Below are 23,612 nucleotides of genomic sequence, written 5' to 3' on the forward strand. Positions count from 1 at the left end.
ATGTTTCTTGGCTGGCATAATTTGGTGGGAGTCTTTTTCTGCACATAAATTGTAGTGATGTTTTGTAGGTTTGCTCATTTAATGATATGAAAAAATGTCCTCCACCATTTTTTGGTCCCTCACCTCAGTCCTTTCCTCCTCTCCTCTCCAACGTTATTATTTTGTGAGTTTTCATTTTCTTTGAGGGAATTTTTGACCGGGGAGGGGGTGGGGTCTTCAAATCAGCAAAGCTACAAAACACTGCTTCAGCACATGCACGGAAGAGGCAAAAAAAAAATGCCAGTCAGGAAAGAACATTCCAAGGAGGGGAAGTGCAGAAAGACTTCAAGGTAAACAAAGGACTGAAAACACCTTCGGAATGGGTTAAGGCCTCACTCAGGTTACAATTGGCCATGACTTTTACCCGTAAACTACTATAATGCTCTCTATATGAGGCTGCCCTTGAAGGCTGCTGAAGAACATTAACTGGTCCAGATGATGGCACCAAAACTGACCTGAATATATATATTATATATTACGGGAAATCACTTCTCCAGTTGTCAAAGAAACAAGTCTTCAGCTTGTTTTTTTATGAACAGTCCTAAAAACTCTTACCTTTAAAGTCCTAAATAGTTTGGAACCAAACTTCCTTCCTATTTCCAAATGTGCTAGTTATAAATATCTTCAGTGAAAGATCTGCTCTCTTAATATCCTCTGAAGCAAGAGCAATATGGGAGCTATCTTATCTGTTGGAGCCCCCACCTCTGAAACTCCCTTCTGACCTCTATTTACCTGTTACTTACTCTAAGTGCTGGCAGTAAAGAATAAAATTTATTCTTACTGACACTCGGCAAGACGTAATTCCCTCCTTTGCACCCCTTTGATTGTTTTAACTTTTGGATTTTTCTGTTTTTAATTGCTGTATTCTTCTGTTTTTATTAATTTATGGTGTTACATTTGTTGGTTTTAATTATGTTTCTTGTTTTTCTCATATACCACTTTAGAAGTTATTTTGTTGAAAAGAAGAAAGGAAATGCTCCAAGCACACAAACAAAAATCCTTTGCTAGAGTCTTAGCTGACTTATTCCACTATTTTAGAGCAACAGTTTAACTTGGGATGAGGCTTGTGCAAAGTGCCATACTTTCTCTGCATGGAAACACGTCAGAACTAGCGTACTCAAACTTCAAGAAAATAAATATCCTGGAGTCCAATGATTAAAGTAACTCATGTTATATGAACTAGTTTAAATCTAATAGTTCAGTGGTGGTGAACCTTTGGCACTCCAGATGTTATGGACTACAATTCCCATCAGCCCCTGCCAGCATGGCCAATTGGCCATGCTGGCAGGGGCTGATGGGAATTTTAGTCCATAATATCTGGATTGCCAAAGGTTAGCCACCACGGTACTAGTTAATTCCTTAAACAATGTCATGACCTTATGCAGCTGGCCATTCCCTACTTTTTAAAAAATCCCTAAATAAAAACTGGCCATTCCCTACATTAGCCACTTGTGTAAGCAGCAATAACAGTGGAGTCCAGCAAACTCGAAGTCTCACAGATGTAAGCCAACACTACAAAAATCAAGAGATAACTCTTAACCTATATTCCTCACAGTTCTCATTGTGTTTGAAAGGCAAATGAGATTATTAACAACTGCAGAAATGAAAAAGCATAAGAAAAGGGCAAACCAATTGCTCAGGAAGAATGAAATGTAGGAAGCCTGCATGGGATCGTGAAAACCTGGACATAGCTGTTCACCATTTTTGAAACTCTTTAAAAAAGTTTTGAGAACAGTATCTGAAATACATTTTGTTTGAGAAATTAGGAGTTGCATGTCTTCCGAATTACAGACATTTGAAGTCAATTCAAAACATGCTGTATTTGCAACTTAGTGTCCTGGAGAAGGGGAGGGATAGTTTGTTTGAATTAAGCATACTATGTCCACACATGCATGCAAAACACGACCAGCTCAGGCTCCTAAACTGGAAGGCATCTTGAGGTCAGACTACCCCACATATATTCGAAGTTTACACAACTCTGTGATGTCTGTGCCAGGAACTTTTCTTACACAGTAATTCTTAATATTCCTTTAGGTGGCCTCTGTTGAGGCCACCTCAAAAGAAGTCTCTGTTGCATAGTGCATAGACAAGGTAATTTTCAGTGCACATTTTAAACAGAAGTGTGACTTGCCTCTCCACCAATATAAGGGCCTCCAGTGGACGCATCAAAGAATGAAATAATGAATGACAAATAGAATTGTGCAGATAACCAGGGTCAAACGAGGTAATATCTGTTTTGTGTATGTCCTCTCTCCCTCCAAGAGTCAAGTATCCTCAGATGAGGAAATAATTTATATCAGGGAAACCATGCAGGAGGGAAAGGTCAGAAACCTGTGGTGGATCAGAATCACTTTGGCCAGGCATGTCCAGCTAGCTTTTAATTAAAATGTACCATCACCACCTCATTTATCCCCCCCCCCCATCCAAGACTGAAGAACTTTTTAAAAAGAATGGGGGAGTTACAAACATAAGACCCTTGTCCAACAGGCTACCTGCCCCTTTCTCTAAAATCATGGTGAAGCTGCAAGGCTTCTGGAACAGGTTTTCCTGGGATACAAACAGTGGTGGATTCAGCAGGTTCACACCACTTTGGCATAATGGTTGTTAATATGGTGCTTGTAAACAATCTGTTTAAATTATTTGAATCCCGCCACCAGAACTGGTTGTTAAATTATTTGAATCCCACCACTGGATAAAAATCAGCAGTTCAATATAGTCTACTACAGTATGCAAAGGCAAGTGAAAAGGGATTAAACAGTTAAAACAGAAAACCACATTTAAGGCATCGTGATGGGCCTAGTGATTTCCCTCAGCTCTTTCTGTTGTCAAAGATAAATTTCTGACCCAGAATAAATGCCAGCTTTCTCCAAACAAAGACTGTTGTTTGCGTATGAAGAATGTAGCTTGCCTGATGACACTATGGCAGTGGTTCTCAACCTTCCTAATGCCGTGATCCTGTATTACAGTTCCTCATGTTGTGGTGACACCCAACCCTAACATTTATCCATTTTACAGATGGAGAACACTGATGCAGAGAGTCTTAGGCGACCCCTGTGAAAGAGTCATTCGACCCCCAAAGGGGTCCCGACCCACAGGTTGAGAAACCGCTGTTCTATGGCATTGTACTTCACTAGGTCCCTGCCCTCCCTACCAGTAGGGTCCACTCCCAAATATCATGGAGTTTCCCAACCTGGATCTGGCAACCACACTCCCAGTCCTCCACTGGTCGCCACAGAGGACTTGGCAACCCTAAAATCAAGACAAGGACCAAGTTTCCCCAGTGTTACCGGATGAAACATCTGTTCATAAATTAAGGTATTTTCCTATACTGGGAGTTGTAGGATTTAGGTATAGTTCTACAGCTGAACAACCAAACAGGAATGATGATCTTCTGTAAACAGTAGAGTATAAACAGGCATACATGCCCCTAATTCAGGGTTTGTGGAAGTATGCAAGGGGGTTTAATCCTTGTGCGTCACTAAACAAAAAAGAGGTACACCCAAAGCATTATAAACTTTTAACCTTTCCCTTTTAAATATCTGAAGCCTCAACAATGTGAGGAATGAAGGAGAGGCTTCAATTAGCAAAAACAAGTAATGAATGAAAGATCAAAGACCCTGTTCTCTCAGCCCTGGCCCAAATCAATGCTGTGCACTTGACGTTTGTTTTGGCCCTCTCATATTGTAGGAGGGTCAATCAAAAAGGTAGTTTAAATCCATTACAGACAAGGAAATGCAGTTTGCCACCCACCCCTTCCTTAGTGCCACAGCGCCAATTCAGGACTCTTTTGAATGGAAGAAACACAATGCAAAAAAAATCTAATCATGGGTCTCATCTGGTGTGGTCCTCAGATTCCAAGGTTGTGAAATAGTAGGATGTAAGAAGACTGCTGAAGGAGGAAGAATGGATTTCATGATGTATTGAGCCAGTTGGAGAGATGCAGGATTCAGTTGGGCCAAGATCTTCCAAGGTTTCATCCATGTGGCACAATAATAAGTTTAAACACACACATATGCATACGCAAGTAAAATGAGTGATTAAAATGTATTGCAAGGATAACAAGCACAAACTCTAAACATCAGCTCTTCTGCGTCATATTCTAGAGGGTAAGAAGCACACACAAGGAGTCTGTGTCACATTAAAGATGTAATGACTCATTGTGACATAAGCTTTCATCTGTCAAAAGCCTATTCAGCCCAAAATGTTAAGAAAAACAAGAGACAGCTATGCACCATAATGCAAAGCAGGTCACAGATGAACAATGAAACTAGGCGAATAAATGCATGAGCCAACTAGAGTGGATGTGAATTGCACCCAGTAGTCATTGGTGAATAGACCCAGCATAACTTTATAAACTCAGTTTTAAAAAGGTATGTTACCCTGCCTCTTGCCTCTGCTCTCTAGAAACTTAACCTTCCAAAACACAACCTTTAAGACCAGGCACCATACCTGTCATTTCATGTGCTAGTGGATTCCTAAGGGTTGTGGTATAGTTTAGAAGTCACCTGTCCCAAACCAATCAAGCAATATTTCCTGCACTGGGACCCCAAGCAAGCAATAATTCTTCTCCAGTAGTCTAAGACTTTATCCCCAAAATAGTCTGCAGAATCGTCACAGCTAAAGCCCAGTTCTCTATTCCTTTGGGAACGTCTCTTAAGGCCGTTAATTGCCAAATAATCCTAAATAATTGTGCTGGACACAAGCTTGCAGACGTGATGTCGACTGCAAAATAATTCTTCTTCAAAGCCTTCACCACCATCTCATAGGCTGTCTTAAACATCCTATAAGATTTATTTATTTATTTATTTATGCTTCAAATTTCTATCCCGCCCCATCCCCGAAGGGCTCTGGGATGTTCTTACCCCTTCATCATGAGATTTCCTTCAGCTGTCTGAGCTCCCATTTTTTCCTTCTCAGTTCCAAACTATACCATAGAGCTGGTCTAGCACAGGGGAGGAGAGGACGTCAGGGAGTAATCTCATCGATGGCAGTAGACAGCCGGCTATACTAGTCATCTACCAATCCATCTAATGATGGGAGGCATCAGGGCCCACAGAACATTCCAGAAACCAATTGGAACCATTAGTCTCCACAGGCAAGCATAAATCAGCTTCTCACCTACACATGATGGGCGTGGAATGTTCAGCTGAGCCTTCAGAACATGGTGGTCTAACCACAGCACTGGAATCTTAACAATCGGATCTACCTCTATTCCCATGCTGAAAATTAAATCCAGGGTATGGTCTGTTTTATGTTTGGAACCTGAAACAAACTTGGAGAATCCTAGTGTCACCATGGAAGACACCAGGTCCATGACTTGATAGGATGCTGAAGTTCCCTGTGACGAATGCATTTATCCTGCATTCAGGTTACAGGGTGGAACCGCCCCTGAAAGAGTTAAGCCCTGGCCAGCCCTGATTGGCCAGAGAAAAAAACGCAGATGCTATAAATACTGTCAGCCAGAGTGCTTTATTTTAAGTCTTTGGACTTTTTGGCTCTGACTGAGCGTATGTGCCTTCGGGTACTTTTTGGTGACAGAGTGAGAAGAATCGGACCAGATCTCTCACTGCTGTGGTAGGAATAGCTGAGAAGGCTATTCAATGATCTAAAACGCTGAGATTTGGAGGCGAGTGTCCGCCTTCAGGCGTTTTGTTTTGTGTTTGTGAGGGAAACCTCTAAAGTCTAAAGTCTGAAAGTCTGTCCTTCAGTACAGGAAACATCAGTTTTGGGAGGCCCAAATCCTGTGGCAGAGAAGCCAAGTTTTAGGATTGTGGGAGAGGGAGGCTGTATGCCTGAATCCCACAGGGCGAAGACTGAGTGTTTGATTTTTGTGGGAAGGTACAGCAGACTGAACACTTTGTTTTATGAGGGAGTGTTAAATCTCCACAGTAACATCTCCAAAGTAATATTTTTGAAGTAACATCTTAAGTGAAGTGCCTGAAACCGTTCAGTTTAAAAACAATATTTCTCTGCAACCGCTAAGCTTAAGACAAACTGACTCTGTAACCGTTAAGCTTAAGCGAACTATCTCAGAAACCATCAAGCGTAAAACCTCTCCAGTTTAACTGAGAAGCCTCTGTTAAAGCCAGCAATAAAAGTTCTAAGTTTTCTTCAACTTTATAAACCGCTCCAGTTATTATTATTTGTTGTCTGTGTGTCTGTGTTCCCCAGTCAGGGTGGTGACCGTTGAAAAATCAGTTTTGTGGGGCTATATAAGAAAAAATATTATTGGTGGCAGCGCAGAAAGCAGAAGATAAAAGCCCCTTACGTTACATCCCCCAAGACTAAAAGTTTGGGAAACTCCAAGGCCCAGCTAGTTATCATTTCCAACAGTCGTGGCAGGTTATCTGTTGGTGAGTTATACCAACCAGTATACCAACCAGATAGCCAAACTCTCCTCATTCCACACCAGGCCAATAACATTCAATACCTGGAATTTCCAGAAAGTTAAAATCCCTGTAGCAGAAAGCCTCCCAAATCAACATAGCCACTCCCCACCCCAGACCCACTAATCTGCAACTTATGTAGGATTGAAAAACCTGGGCCCCCCAGCTCTTTCAAGACAACTGCTTCACAATCTTTAGAAACTTTTGTTGGACAACTTTAGTATTTGCAGTAACGTCCTGAGATACTGATAAGCCCCCTTCCCAGTGCTTTACCCTTATTTTAATTCCACTTATGTGCCCATTTGTCTCCATTCATAAAGATGGACTACATGATGGCAGAGTATCTCCTCTAGAAAAAGATGACTATAACAAGAACAGACTTCCCACAAAAACCTTGCAAGAAGGCATGATGAACTTTCAGGATAGAATGTAGATACTTCTTGATACGCTGGATTTTACTGAGATCTGAACTGCAGGTGATGAGAAGTCCATTGCTAATTTCTCTGGTGGGCCTGTCATGGATTAGGGGACTCCTAGGTCATCATTTGGTTTTGCTAATCTGTTTTTTTCTGTTACCCAAGTGAATATTGTAGATGAGCAAATTCCTGATACAGGAGCAAATGAACTTATATCTTTAAGTTCTGCTCAAGACAATGAATTTTGAGGTGTTTTTTTTCTTAAGGTTTTTTTACTATCTTAACATGTAATAAATTAATTGTTTTTAATAATTCATTGTTAGTTTTCATTGTGATTTTCAATGTGATGAAACATGTGATTTCTGTCTTTAAAAAAAACGACGGAAAAAAAACTACAACCCGTAACTATGAAATACGCGCATCCTGGAAAACTTTACCGATTTTCTGAAAGTTTCATTGGAAATAAATCTTAAAAATTGCTCTGAAATGAAGCATGTAAAAGGAGAAACTGGAAGAGGAAGAGAGCTGCAATCCAAATAGGGAGCAGCAGAGGATTTATTAAATTAGGTAAATTGCTGCTTGTACATTTTCTGCGGTCCTCTTGTGATTCACAGATTTCGGAAACTTGCTACCACAGAGAGTTGGTGGTTAATTAAGAATCATTTTCAGGCCTGTAATGGTCACACTTGATATGATTCATACAGCCTCCGATTGTCACTCCAGTTCCAACTAAGCTTCTCATCAAGTTGACTCTTGTGGACGCCAAGGTCAGCCTTTTGTACTGGGTTAGTATTTTTTGCAGTGGGTTAAGAGTCCCGCTGGAACTGATCCATCAGCTCTCATTTCCCCAAACACAAAAATGGTACAAACTGTAAAGCCACCTCAAGGATTAAAACTAATCCTACTCCCAGATGAGCCCTGGTGGTTTTCATGCTCTACCTAAATCTCATACCCCAAGGAGGCACACAGAATTATGGTCACAGAAACCACTAAGCCATTGATTTATTTAGTGAAATTACAGATCTTGCTTTATATGTAAAGCCTGCTATTTTAAATGAGAGGTTGGATAAGTGATCTAGCCGTTTTAAAGAACGCATATTACAGAACAGTACAATACAGAATGGTATGAATCACACTACATTGCAAACAGAACAGGCTTGAGATAGCTATTTTATTTGCTTGTTTCTGAGGAGTTGTTCCCTTAAAAAAAAAGAAGTATCTGAACTCTGACCTGCTTTACTTCCTGCCTCCTTATCTGCACCAGACAAATGCAATGGTCAATACTATTACATGTATACCCTCTGGAATTCAAATGATCATGGCAAAGAATTACATACAGTGGTGGGATTCAGCAGGTTTGGGATTCAGCAGAACCAGTTGTTAAAATGATGCTTGTAAACAATCAGTTGTTAAATTATTTGTTAAATCACTTGTTAAATTATTTGAAACCAACCACCAGAACCAGTTGTTAACTTAATTGAATCCCACCACTGATGTGACTGGCTTTCAATTTATCAGGAAATCCAACATAAGATAGTTGACATCACTATCTGGGTCTACTCCTATATGCTTTGGGTTTTCTAAACACCAGGTCAAGTTACAGCTAAAAGGAAACTCAAAGATCATTTTATGTTTGTAGCAATCTTTATTTACAGCTCTGTATTTTAAAAAGTTTTGAGCTAGATGGTGTCAGAGTACCTCCTGTGAGAAGCTTGAAGGAAGATCCATTTCTGTTAACCTAATCTACTTCCTTTTTACAAGGAGTGAAGCAATCTCCTGCTGTATAATTATGGATCAGACTATCTGATAGTCTTAAGTAATAATGGCAAAGACTGACCCGTTAAGTCTTAAGTAATAATGGCAAAGATTGACCCGTTCCATCACACATGACACTATCCAATGTTATCAGTATCCACTCAAAACTATACAACTTCTATCACAACATTAAATTGCCACTGCCATTAGACATCCACAACAAAAGTCCTGAAACACATACAATACAATATGTCCATCAAGTACTGATGTTCTGATGTACCACCTACAGTTTCAGCTACTTCTACTACGAAATAAAGAGAAATACAGGGGAAAGGTCTAGTTTTAGAAAGCTCTTCTCAGTGGGCAACAACAGTAAAGCATCTAGTCAATTGTCTGCTGATTAATCTGGATTAAAACTCATAACAAGTTGAAAGACAGTCTGATCTTCCAGTAGGGAAAGACTTTATTCCCTTATTAGTTTTCTCAAGTATAATTTGTATTTTTCAGGAATACACACGATACCGAATGGACCAGTTCCTACTGCCTACCTATGCCTGCAGCTGATTTTACTTTCATCTATGCCTTCCAAAATGAAATGTTTGATATAAATACTACTGAGTAGGATTCTGAGTAGATAGTTTAGGATTGTGTTATCAGTGTTTTAAGTCAGCTGCTTGCCTCTGCTCTCTACACATTTCACCTCTCCAAACTCATCCTTTAGGACCACGCACCATGCCTGTCATTGCATGCACTAGTGGATCCCTAAGGATTGTGGCATAGTTTAGAAGCTACCTGACCCAAACCAGCCAAGCTACACTTCTTGCACTAGGAATTTATGCAAATAATAATTCTTCTCCAGTAGTCTAAAGACTTAAAGGTATTAAAATACAAATCACAGAATTCTATATTTTGTAGTCAGAAACCTCAGTTTTCACAGTATGTCAGAAAGATCTGAATTTAATTGTCCTTCCAGTTCAAATCAAGGTAATACGTATGCACAAACAGGACATAGATCATTCACGTCTTTACCTCTTTTCCTCAAACTACAGAATTCCAACAACCTCTTTCCTAACTACTCCATGCCCTGGAGTACAGCTTGATTCAGAGTTTCTCATATCTTTCCTAGATATAATTTATGAAAAATCCTTCTAAAAACAATTTAAAAGGAAAGCTGATACTGTCATGATTCTGCACAAATGCCATTAGAATCAGCTTTAATCAACAGTGTTTTGGAAGTCCTGTTTATTTCACCAAGTCTTTTCTATGTAGGTTGTTTCATTAATGCTAAGCATCAAGGAAGAGAAACAAATCAGAGTACAACACTAATGGCTATTTAAAATAAATTATCATCATAATGTTGATGCACTATATTTTTTATTTATTTTTATTTATTTGTTAGATTTATAGGCCGTCTCACCCCCGACGGGCTCGAGGTGGCTCACAATATGGCTGTTCACAATGATAGCAAATAAATACAAAAATATAACTTAACCCCATTAAAATCTAATAGCAGCAATTACTTTAAATGAATAGAAATTAAAACAAAAAAAGTTGTTAAAAAACAGGCGCCCGATCCAAAGGCCACAGAGGGAGGGGGAAAGGCAGGGCCTGAGATGGAATCAGGCCCAGCCAAGGTGGAAGACAGGCAGCCTCAGTGGGGGGCAGTAGAGCTGTGGCCAGCCCCCCCAAAAGCCCGGTGGAATAGCTCCGTCTTACAGGCCCTGTGGAACTCACCGCAGGGCCCGGACAGCTGGAGGTAGAGCATTCCACCAGGCAGGGGCCAGAGCCATAAAGGCCCTGGCCCGGGTCGAGGCCAGCCGCATCATCACAGGGCCAGGGGTCTCCAGCAATTCTGCCGCCGCCGAACTCAGGTAAAGCCGCCGAGCTCAGGTAAAGCCAAGGTGTCAGAATCTGAGTTTTTTCCAACAAGATAACCAGGTTTGCAAGCCAACCTACTGATATTTCCAAGCGAGATTTGATCTTCAACTGAAAGGCCACTGGGTATATAGCAATCTTGAAAAAAACAAGAGGTTATTGATATATTTGTCTCTCATCCTTGCCCAATGAATTTTAATGGACAGGGATGACTGGCAGAGTACATCAGCTCCAAGACCATTTGAGTCCTTATGGAGAGTAGTTTGAACATTTAGAAATAAAGATTGTAGATATTCTAACATGCCAATTCTATTAATGAGTCAGGCTCAGAGCAGCTAACATGTTGCAAGATCCACATCAAAATATGAATGGCTGTTACATGAATGCCTTTTCAATTACAGTAATCAATTTAAGGTCTCACCTTGTTTTGAGTTGACATCTGAAGGAAGGTGTGAAGGATGTGTCCCTGGAGAAAAGTGCTCATCGCTGTAGGTGATAAGTGGGGTGAGGGGATGAACTGCATGGGAAGGCTGGACCACTGGTACTTTGTTTGACTGCAACAACAACAACAAAAGCATTGATAACCATGTATATGTGAACACAAGGAAAGGCCACCACTTTCAATTTGTGTGTAAAGTGCTGTCTAGTTGCAGTTGACTTATGGCAATCCCAGAGGGCTTTCAAGACAAGAGCCATTCAGAGATGGTTTGCCATCGCCTTTGTCTGTCTAGCAACTTCTTGGACTACTTTGGTTGTCTCCCATCGAATTCATAATCAGGGCCAACCCTGACCCTGCTTAGCTTCTGAGATCTGATGCCATCAGGCTAGCCTTGGCTATCCATTTGGCCATATTTACTTTAGAAGTATTTTAACCAGAAACTGGTTTTCAGCAACCAAAGAAATAACACATAACGTACTGTGTAGTGATGCCTCTCTTCCATTCACTACACTGAGCATCTGTTAGCTTTTTTTACAAGGCGTAACTCACCAAAACAGCCCCAGCCCCACAAGAACATATAACGTCCCATCAGTGACTTTGTAATGTTCCTGCTTTTGCTACCTGCTTGGGTAGCAAAAAAACAGAGGGAATATCAAGCACTAGTCAGGCTCCATGACTGATGTACCATGTTACAGCCTGACAATCTCTCTGCTTGGCTACATTCAGCTTGGTGTCTCACGCGTTGAACAGGCTTGCCTTTGTGTGTTGCAGATGATGAATGATTTCATTACTGAGAGTATGAAAATAATCCACCCACCACAAAAAGAGTAATGGCAACCAGAACAGTTCAAAGATCAGCTGCCTCCCTGTTTAGAAATATATAAACAGGCAAATCATAACTAAAGATCGAGAGCTAAAGCCAGGTAGCTTAAGCATAAATGATCAGAGAAAATCTGAGGCCTTTACAACATAGGATTTTTTGTGCCATCAAGTCACACCTGACTTAAAGCCCGCTTATAGGGTTTTCAAGACAAGAGAGGTTGCTTGCCATTGCCTGCCTCTGCATCACAACTCTAGTGTTTGTTGGATGTTGCCCATTCAACTATTAACCAGGGCTGACCCTGCTTAGCTTCTGAGATCTGACAAGATCAGGGGCATGTATTTTAAGGGTTCATTCTATTGGATGCTGAAAACATTACAGCAAGACCCAGATTAAAACGCAGAATTTGTTAAACCTTCAACCAGAAGTACTTAAGAATACTGCACCCTGGACATTAGAACACAGCTTTGTAAGCCAACTAGCTTACAAAGGTATGGGAACACAGGCGTTCTTCAAGCTATTATGCTTGTTGAGATTCAGCTAAAATACTGTCTCTACTGCATTTTCAATTAAATTAATAAGAATATTTTTATCTATCACAAAAAGCAGTTAACCACCATACAAATCAAATTATAAAACCAAGAATAAACCTTTACTCAAAACATAAGAGAAAAATCACTGAGAGAAAATTACAATAGGATGAATTTGCCCACCTTTACAGAGAACACAAGGTTTAAATTAAATTAAACGTCCACTTAAACAATAGGTTTTACAGTGGAGGCTCCTGAGAACATTTAATGGTAGTGCCAAGTAAAGAATGTTATACTAGCCTAATATAAAAGCTACCAGGGTGAGCATAAACTGTGGACAGAACAGACAATTTACAGTGTGCCCCTCATCAGTGACATAGCTGCCATGGAGACATCCAGGGACAAACGCCTCGGGCGCCCCCATGGGAGACACATGGAGGGCGGAAAATCACCCCCACATTTCCGGGAAAGAGGAGGGGCGCTGCCTGGGCCAAGGCCTGCCTGGGTGGCATGCACACGTCGCGCCGAGGCCCACCCATGCCCCTCCTCCTTCCTGGGGCATGCTGGGCCTCAGCGCGACATGCACATGCTGCCCGGTCCGTCAGCTGGCCTCCAACTGTGGCCGTGTTCTCGGGAAAGCAGAGGGGGGTGGCTGGGCCTTGGCAGCCTTATGGTAACTAAGTAGAGTATACACACCTGTGAAATTTTTGCCCTGACTAATTGATTATGCGCCCTTAGTGTTACATGCTAATGCTAAAATGGGGAAATTCCACAACACATACAAATTATACTTGCAAACTGCACCTTTAACACTTTTAACCAATGCAAATGGTTCTTCCTCTTACCCTGGGCATTTCACAGGTATGTATACTCCACTTGATTTACTGACACCAGATCCTCTGTAGATGCCAGCCACAGATGCAGGTGAAACGTCAGGAGAAAATACCACTGGAACACGGCCATACAGCCCCGAAAAAAACCACATTACCCAAGTGATTCTGGCCATGAAAGTCTTTGACAATACATTTGACATATTAACGGAATGAGGACACCACCATCCCTCCCCCCCCCCCCCCCGGGGGGGGGCATTTAAGGGTGATCATGATCTGGAAAAACAAACATTGGTCGAATCCCCACTACCGTCTTAGCCAGGTTTCAGAACACAAACTAACCAAGTTTGAGGGACGACCTCCCCGGTTGAATCCCCACTACTGTCTTAGCCAGGTTTCAGAACACAAACTAACCAGGTTTGAGGTCGTTTGTGTTCTGAAACCTGGCTAAGACGGTAGTGGGGATTCGACCACTGAGTTGAGGAAACAGAGGAAGAACAAAACTGGATGTGTCAGCTGGGTACAAGGTTGCCAACCCTGAGGCGGGGGTCTAGAGATCATTTGAAATTACAGCTGATCTCCAGACGGCAGAGATAAGTTCCTCTGGAGAAAATAACCACTTTGGATAGTGAAACCTATGGCAACATACTCTGTTGAGGCTCCCTTCCCAAAAAAACTTCTTCACCTCTTCCAAGCTCCATCCCTAAGTCTTCAGGAATTTTCCAACCTGGTTGGTAATCCTAAGTAAAATACTACCTACTGCTTTGAGTCACGGTAAGAAAGGCAGTCTATAAAGGAATTAAAAACCAATCTTTCTAAGGGACCAGTTACCACTGTTATGAAAATATTAAGAATTAATTTATTAAATTAAAAGTGTCATGCCACAAATTAAGAGCCTTTTAAAAATATTATTAATTGGATTGAACCAAAGCTACAAGTAACATACAACATGTAACATCCAACTTTTTCATGTTGATCAACAAAAACAGAATCATTCTCTTGATGAATTTTGTTTTTAAACGCTCTCGATAACTGATTAGCAACCTCTAACAATCATAACTGGAATATTTTATGAAGCCATCATAACCTGCATGTATAATTATACCAGTATATTTTGATAGAGTCTCCCAGCTATCTGGGTTTCTATTTAGATCTTATCTGCAGGCGCTTCTCTTCCCCCCTTTCCTGAAGTTAGGGTTACTTGCTTTTGAAAGAAAAAAGAACTGTACATGAAAAGTCACCAATATGAATGATTGCAATGAACATAAATAATGGCTATTTCTCTACTGTCCTGTCTATGAGTAAAATAAAGCTTAAAAACATCAGTTTTATAGTCAGTATTTCATAAAATTTGGTCCAGCATTAAAAAAAAAAAACACCCTGCCATGCTCCTGCTATATGCAGCAGTCCCCTCAAGCTAAAGAAATACTGGAGTTACCAGAATAATTTCGACTCCTTTTTTCACAGCATAAGTCTATGCAAAAAAGAAACGCTGGCGCCTCATTTGCATTATTACTCCATCTGCCATCATTTAATTCTTTTTCCATGGACGGGCTGCACTATGAAAGAAGGGAGGGGAGGAACCCTGCCCATATTTCATTAGAGTCCAAGTGGGTTGCTTCGGCCAAACCAAAAGATTAAAAAAGTCATAAATAGAACATTGTTTGAAATAAGATGATTATTCTGGTCAAAATGCAAAGAGTAGCTTTGCACATATTCAATACATATAATATTTTTTAAAGCAAGAATAGGTGAATTTTTAAGTTTTATCTGAATGCCAATGTGCTAATAAATTTGCTGGGCTTTATTTAATATGGTGCAAATATGCCTTTATGTAATATTTTTATGTAATAACCTTTTCTTGTTTAGAATGAATAAAAAGAAAGTCGGTGTCATGTTTCCTCCTAGCCCCGGTTCCCCCCCTTGTTTGCAGACGTTCCCTTGTTTTTAGAGCACCACCTTAAGGAACTTGCATTAGCAAGTGGTAACATCTTAGTGTCTGACCTATCCCTCCAGTCATATAGCTCAGAATCTTCTGCCATGAATTTCTGCTAAATTATGCTATCCTTGCTCTCCTCTTAATTTTACGGTTTTCAACACAGATTTGCTTTCCTGTGGGAAGGAGATAAGAACCGGAGGATTTTAATTTAAGCTCTGGCCTTGTCTTATATTTTGCAAGAGGGAGAGAGACAGTATGAGGAGGAAAGAAAAAAAGAAGCAGTACTCCTAGGTGTTTTAAAGCCAACAAGCATTAGGGCCGTTATTTGTGACCAAATACAAGTAGCACGAATTCCCATTAAGATACAGGAGTTGCTTCTGAGGGAGATAGCTCAAACTGCCAGGCATCTTTCTTTTACCAAGCATAATAATGCATACAAAGTTTCGCATTATCTAGCGTTATATGCCTCAGTCTTACATCAATGATTTTGGCACTGAAGTTTTATACCAGTACTTTAAACACAACAAAATAAGTCATTAAAAAACTTCAGTCATATCTCACGGTGCTAATTTCCAGAGTGGAAACCATATTAAAATTGTCACAAGCCAACATGAAAAAGGAATCATGAAGATGACTAGATTTATGGCTGTCATACTAAGTTTCACACGGAAACTATTTCACAGAAACTTTTAACCACATTAAAATCTATCCGTTTTTAAAGTACTGCTGGAGCCCTCTTTGTTAGCTTAGGACTAAAACAGCTGGTGGGTGTGGGGGTGCACCATAAATCCAAACCAAGAAAACATGTGATGCACCTTAGATGCTTTCTTCTGAGTAAGCTGAAATATAAAGCAAAGGGTTATTTTACTCTCCTCCCCCTTCTACACTGACAGGGCTCTCCAATTACACACTTCCAGATTCTCAAGTGCAAGCCATGCAGCCCTGAAAGGTACAGTGAGAGCTCATATTAGGAAGGAATGCTTTAAAGAGCACTTTGCCTGTGTCTCCATTCAGGCAGAAACAAGTTATTGGGTGCAACCAATGTTTCCGAACATTCAACCCTTGATCAAATCAAAATGGCATTTTTAAAAGGTACTTTTTGAAAAGGAGCAGGCATGCTTCATACCACAGTAGCTGAAGAATTTCTAGTGTCATTTTAAGTTACATTGAGCCTTTACATTTTACCTGCAAGTCGATAAAAGTAGACAAAAGTTATTATTTATCTACTACGTATAGCATTCATCTCTTGCCCTATATTTGACCCACCATTTTATCGTATATAAAATGTTTCTTTAATACTGATTGGATTCAAGCATCATACCCAATTAAAAACAAGGTTACTTAATCTTGTTTCATGTGCCACCTGAATGGACACACTTCTATTTCCCACATACTAGTAACTGCAGTTCTACTATGCATAGGGTTGCCAGCACCAACCTCCAGGTAACACCTGGAGACCTCCACTATTATAATTGATCTCCAGGTGACCAAGAGCAGTTTCCCTGGAGAAAAAGGATGCGTTGGAGGGTGGGTTCTATGGCCTTATACCTTGTGGAGGTCTCTCTCTCCCCAAACCCTCCCCTTCCCAGGTTCCATCTCCCAAATCTCCAGGTATTTCTCAACCCATAGCTGCCAACTCTGAATATGCAAGAATTTATCAATTAAAATACTTAGTATATATCCTGCCCATCTAAAACAGAGTTCCCCAGTTAAAACAAGAACTTGGCTCTTCTGAACGTTTGTTTATTCATCTAAAGTATTGATAGCCCAACTTTTGGATTGCAAAGGGCCACAATTAACAGGAGCGTGCAATGCTTTGCAAAAGACAGCAACATTTGCTTTACTATGACAATATGGAAACTGTGACCAAACACTTCTGGACCACTAGCTAAACTGAACCAAATATTAGAACATTTGATTCTATTAGAGCACAAAAGATTAATAACATATTGGCATGATTTTAAGGCAGATTTTATTAATTGGCTTGCAGTTTTTGCTCTCGTTTGTTGTTTCATTTTCATTTGTTGTAAGACATCCAAAGTTCTCTTGGCTAAATATATGGCATATATTTCTAATAAGACAAACAGGGATTTGTTTTATCTTTCAGCATGAGTCAGTGCTGGGAAGCTACCATTCCAAGGAGGGGCGACTCCCTGCCTCTCTGGATAATTGGAATCACCCACAAGATGTCTTCTTGCTCAGAGGGAGAATTACTCTGAGACCATCAGTATGCATCAGACAAAACAAACAAAGCCTGATTTAAGTCAGCAAAAGCACAAAACGCAGACAAATCAGCCAAATGTCTAACCTAGAGTTGCCAACTTTCAGGTGATGTTGGAAATCTCCCATTATTACAACTGTTTTCCAGGTGACAGAGATCAGTTCACCTGGAAAAAATGGCCACTAGAAGGTAGACACCATGACTTTATACTCCACTGGAGTCCATCCCCTCCCCAAACCCTGCCCTCTCAGATTCCACCCCAAAATCTCCAGGTGTTTCCCAACCTTCAGCTGACAGTCCTAGTCCAACCAAATACTGCTTACGGCTTTGAGGGTACAGCAAAGAGGGTACAAGGCAAACTTCACAAGGAAGATATTCCTAAACTGATGTTACAGTAAAAGTGGTTGTATCTCTGATTTCCATCCACCTCACTTCTGGCAGTGAGTTGACCTAGAGAAGAGCCCCTGAGGAACATCTCCATTAACAAACTAACAAAGATAATTGTTTTGCCTTCAGAGGCCCAAACACCACAAAAATGGGAGTGATGAACAGATGTCAAGTGAAACTAAACAGCCAGTTCCAAAGCTCGCAGTCCAAGTTATCATGACTAGAACGAACCATAATGAGGTATGATGCCACAGGAGGAGGAGCCAGCCACAAAATGCTTTCCACAACTTCAGTGTTGATCCTTGTACTTTGTTATTGGCTGCTGCCAAGCAACATTTAAAAAATCTGCACAGTCAATCGAATCTCCAACAGGCAATCAGAAGCCTTGCTGGGCTCTACCTACTTCCTAAAAACCCTAGGTGGGCACAAGAAAAGTTGTTAGCAGACACCATGGCACCCATGGGCATCGTATTGGGGACCCCTGATTTACAACATACACACTGCATGTTCAATGCTTTTAAACTAGGGCTGCGAACTTCCAGAATTACAGGCTAAAGCAGGGGTCTGGAACCTGCAGCTCTCCAGAGGTTCATGGACTACAATTCCCATCAGCCCCTGCCAGCATGGCCAATTGGCCATGCTGGCAGGGGCTGATGGGATTTGTAGTTCATGAACATCTGCAGAGCCGCAGATTGCAGACCCCTGGGCTAAAGAGATCAATTCTCCTGGATGAAAGGCAGCTTCTGAGGGTGGACTATATGGCACCAAATCTATGCTGGGCTCTCTCACCTCTCCAAACTCTGATGTCCTAGGTGCTGTCTGTAAATCTCAAGCAATTGCCAAAGCCATAGTTGGCAACCCTATCTAGATCAGTCTTGTAATTACGAAATATGATATTATGGAACTCAGCACCAGACATACCTTTTTCCATCATTTGAAAATATGTTCTAAATTTGAACGGATGTCTCCAATCTTGTAAATGAGCACTGTACAATCTTTAACCATCCAGAAGACTTGTCAGAACATGGAGTATAAATCAATAGCACAGATTTTATGGCATGGTTTAAAATGCTACATGTTAATAAGGTTTATAACATGTATTTGAAGTCAGATGCCTAACAAGCAACAGTCACCCTGCTACCACTAGCTCCCCAAACTCTGATTCATGTGCCAGCCAAAGATATGAAAGTATCATAATATTTTGTATTGCCCAGAATGCTGAAGAGGTCAGAATCAACAGAACCTACACAGATGAAAATGTTAGTGGAGATCTATCACAGTATGCACAATTAATCTTACAGGGACTGCATTACATTCACAATCAAATGTGAGGTCAACTCTGCAGGGTACAGCAAAAGCAGTATTAGCTCAGAGTTATCCCATGCCATGTTGTTCCTATTTATCCATCTTTTCTCCACTATAGGGGAAACAGGAGCATGATTGCAGAACTTCCCCTCAGGAACCAACTCAAAGGCCTCAAATGAATTTCACAGTGGTATACAAATCAGAGATGCCTTTCCCTGGAATTAACTCTAAGGAAAGATTGTGCTGTTTTCCTCTACCTATTATCTCCCCTGAATTAAAGCATAGCTTGAGCTACCTGTTCTAGGAAAAGAAGAACGGGGGCTGGAAACACAGAAAGTTTGACCGCCATCTTCCTCAGCTAACCAGTAACACAAGACACCATTTCTTCCTCCTGAAAGATATTTGATAACTGTGTTTTGTTTAGCAAAACTTCAAGGAAACAGCAATCTCAGTCTAGTTATGAAAATGTTTTGTTTTACCTCCCAGAAGGTCTATCAAAAATAAGCATTGCCCAAGCATAATATTTATGAGAAAACTACCACCAGCACAAGACAGGATCCTTTAAACATACATCTAGAAAATCTATCTAAGCAAATAGAGCTGGGTTGTTTCCACAAAGGTTTTGTTTCAGCTTGGCTTCTTTACAACCAACTGCCTGGAGAAATATATCCTGCCACTTTAATGGATGTTACATATCAGGCAACGTTATTTACCTCCATGCCATGAAAGGCTTCAGCTGCACATTTGCACACATTAAATCTTTGGAAAGGGACAGGACATTTTTCTGCAGACCTGTTGGTAACCCTAACTGAAACAAAGTCGTGGTATTAAAAATTCCAACAGAGACTCTTAGGACATCCAGCCATATGGAAAAACAGGTCCACAACCCTCCATATTATTAACAAAGACAACCTTCCTTTCAAAGAGCACACTTTACACTACACAATCAAACACTACTCATACTGAACAAAATTATCCGCCATCAATGTTAACCAGTTTCATGAAATGTAACTGGCTTGGGTTCCTTCTACAGAATTACCTGGTGCACTTTATACATACAATAAAAATGTCAGCATTTTTTTTTCTGCTTCTCTGTCCCAGCACCCTGATACTACCCAAATTTTGTTTGCATCAAGGCATAGATTCAATTGTGCAACACATCCTGTATTCTAGAAACTTTCACAGCCTTAACTATGTCTTCCCCCTTTTTTTCTTTATAGTAAACAACTAGCTGGTGAATAATTCTGACAAATGTGAAAAACTTCTGTAGCATTTTTTGATATTTTGCTGCCCCAAATAAAATGCATTGCATAAGTTTTGTTTTTCATTTGTCTCCTCATTCCAGCAGTAATGTTGCATGAATTTGTTTGCTTGACTCTGGGTGATAGCATTGAGCTATAGGTATTTGCCAGGCTTCCCCACTGCTACAGACAGGTAAGAAGAAGAATAGGGGAGTCTCCATTGCAGGATTTCTGGGTGCAACAGTCACAGCAGGGTGAGAAGTCAGGTGCCCATATGTTCCCTTCAGATTGTTAAGAACTGCACGGAAGTTTCAGCTGGCCAGACATCTCAGTTGTAAAGAATACTCAGTGGATTTTACAGTCCACTTCAAAACCACTAAAGGTAAACAAAAACTCTTCCAGTTGGTATCTAGAAGGCTACAGGTTGCACTGCACAATCAGACCGAAATGAGAAAACCAGAAGCAGCAGAAATATGCAAAACTTCACAGGTGGATGAAACTAAATGGCCCTATGTCATGCTTTAAAGCACCTTGTCACACGGATGTCATAAAGTATTATGAACATTAAAGGGTAACGGAAAAGGAACACTCAAGGCTGTTAACCTAAAAAAGTTTCTATAATGCCCCCACTGACCAAGCTGAAAGGAAGGCATTTAGCACCTAAGGTAGTAACGTATCACTGCACTTTTTCTTTTTAAAAGTATCACGTAATTCCTGACTTCTGCTCTTCTGAATATCAGGGATTAAAATGTTATGATCACCCTGCATTTGGATCAAGTCAATAATCCCCTTTGAAGCAACATATCTCAAAACAAAAATCAGAACTCCTCCAAACATTCCTAGGTATATTTGGATATTTTTTAAAAATGAGCTTTTGTTATCAAAATTTAGTGGCCATTTCTATTAGTTTTTATGATCAAATGGAATTAGAATGAAGGGCTCATTTGTATTCCAAATAGTGAGGTGACATGCTTTGTTTCACAACTTTTATTGTGTTTGTCTTGAAAACAGCCCTATGAGTCTGGTGATTGTTATTTTAGTCTTCTTCAAGGAAAACCTTGAAGAAGTGAACAATTCAAAAGCAATTCAACATTTGTGGGCACAACATTCAAAAGTGCTTTCAATTTAATGTCCAATTATCAACTGAAATATACCTATTGCAGTCCTAGGATTTGTTCCAAAAGTGTTTCCATATATTAGGAACCTAGTGCTAAATGTTTACATAAAATTACCATTTCATGTGAAACACATTATCAGTGGCCCCTGAGCTTTGGAATGATTTCTTGGGACAATTTGCCATTTTTTTCCAGAGTTAAGCAAAAGTTTATTTTTCTTGTTAACTTTCACAAGAAGTAAGACTTGATGCTGTGCCATTTGCGTCCTTTGTACACTACTGTGGTCTAGGAAATTACAAACATAATTGTACAGTTTGTGATACTCCAGAGCCTCTTCCTGATCTTCTGATCAAATATTTGACCACTTCAGTTGGATCTCCTTGGACGATGTTGACAGGGTCCTCGGGGCTGTGAAACCCACCATATGCCTCTTAGATCCATGCCCATCCTGGCTGGTGACAGCGAGTGAGGATGCTGTATGGACCCTCTTAGGGAATATTATCAATCTTTCGCTCTGAGCTCAGGGATTTTCTCTGAGAGGCTGAAAGAGGCCGTGGTGAGACTGCTCTTGGAAAAAAAAACAGCATTGGATCCTTGCAATCCTGCCAATTACCACCTGGTATCAAATCTTTTATTCCTGGGTGAGGTAATTGAGATAGTGGTTGCAGAACTGCTTCCTCAACCTTAGATGACTTCCTCACTGGCCCTGGGTTGGAAACAGTTCTGACTGCCCTAATGGATTACCTCAGGAGACACCTGGACCAAGGCTAGTCAGCATTGTGGATTCTACTGAACCTATCAGCAGTGTTTGATCTAGTGAATTATAACATCCTGGCTAAACGCCTCGCCGAAGTTTATAGGTAATATCTATTAGACATCCTGGCTAGGCATCCAGGATGCTCATTATAACATCCTGGCTAAACACCTCGCAAGAGGACCTCCGCTCACCATGACTTGGTGTGCAGAGTTCTGAAAGGGACAACTTTCTCACCAACATTATTGAACATCTTTATGCAACCCCTCACCGAGTTAATCCAGAGGTTTGGGCTGGGCTGTCATCAGTATGCCGATGAGACTCCTTATGGTTGAAAAAAGCATTGTATAAATCCAAACTCTTAATCTCCAATAGAAGAAACACCATCAAAAACATGGATTTACACAGTCTTTTTAAAAAAACAACAACAGCCTGATGAAGGATTCTAGATAACTTTAAAGGTTTTACATTGTTTTGACTGGTCTTGTTTTGAACCAGTACTGCTACATCAAACTCCCCTTGCATAAGCAGTAATTGCACACTTATTGGACCTAAGCACATGCAAATATAGCTTCTGAAGTAAAATTAATCTCTACATTTCAAGTAAAACATTTCCAGTTAGGAGAAAGTTCTGCCACGGTATGCCGTGCTCATACACATAAAAGTGTACATATTGCATTGGCCTAAAAATGAGCAAGGAATGGCAGGCGAATGCAGTACTACTAGGAAAATCAGGACTACATTTCGATTAATTCTATTAATTAGCCAAATAGTTGGCAAAAGGAAAGCACTTAAACATCTATCGCATGCCTCTTCATTGTCTGCAGCCAGCGAGTCTTGCACAAGAACCTCAAAATCATCTCACTATCTGCAATTCTCACTTCATTTCTGCTTGAATCAAATAAATCCTTTGTGTATGGAGGGATGTCTACACATAATTACTCTCTCTCTCTCTCTCTCTCTCTCTCCTTCAAACTGCTTTTTAACTTATTAGTTTTAAAAGCAGCAAGTAATTACTATTAATTCTATGAAGATAATCTCATTAATCAGAGGATACAAAACAGAGTAGTCACCTTTTTTATAGCATGAACACATGAAGCTAGTCCATCAAAGTCAGATGACAGCGGCTCGCCAGAGTCCCATCCAGCCCAGTTCTGTAACACCTGGGAATCCAGGAGGTGGAAAAGCCTGCTTATGACTCTGATAAGATATTCCCTCTTGCCCTAAATTACAGGTTACAGCTGTGGATGTAGAAGCTATTGGCACAGTAGTAATTAGCTGGATGGAAAGGATGAAGCTCCTAACAACAGATAGCAAGAAGAACAAATAGGAGATCTATGGTCTATTAGGATGCCTTTTGTTCTTCTACAACTGATAATCTTAACTGAAAATCTAAGTCAGTACAAACCACATACGTGATTTATCTTGCTTCTCTCTAGCAGAGTCCATCTGGGGAACTCTTACTGAGCCTACAACCTGGACACATCAGTAATTAATATTTGCATTATATTATTGGTCCTTGGTGTCACCATGAATACATTAAATTCTTTTTCACCAAAA

At 40.4% G+C, this 23,612-nt stretch overlaps 1 protein-coding gene across 7 annotated transcripts in view; it reads right to left on the bottom strand.

Moving 5' to 3' along the window:
* The window catches only part of LEF1 (lymphoid enhancer binding factor 1), a 116,499-nt gene that overhangs the window by 34,384 nt on the left and 58,503 nt on the right, over positions 1-23,612 (bottom strand). For all 7 annotated transcript variants that reach the window (XM_048509429.1, XM_048509430.1, XM_048509427.1 and 4 more), the window contains exon 5: positions 10,893-11,025. In XM_048509429.1, coding sequence (XP_048365386.1) covers positions 10,893-11,025 — 133 coding nt within the window. The remainder of the gene's footprint in view (positions 1-10,892; positions 11,026-23,612) is intronic.

This window comes from Sphaerodactylus townsendi, linkage group LG10 (genome assembly GCF_021028975.2).
Source record: "Sphaerodactylus townsendi isolate TG3544 linkage group LG10, MPM_Stown_v2.3, whole genome shotgun sequence".
In the NCBI taxonomy this organism is placed as follows: domain Eukaryota; kingdom Metazoa; phylum Chordata; class Lepidosauria; order Squamata; family Sphaerodactylidae; genus Sphaerodactylus; species Sphaerodactylus townsendi.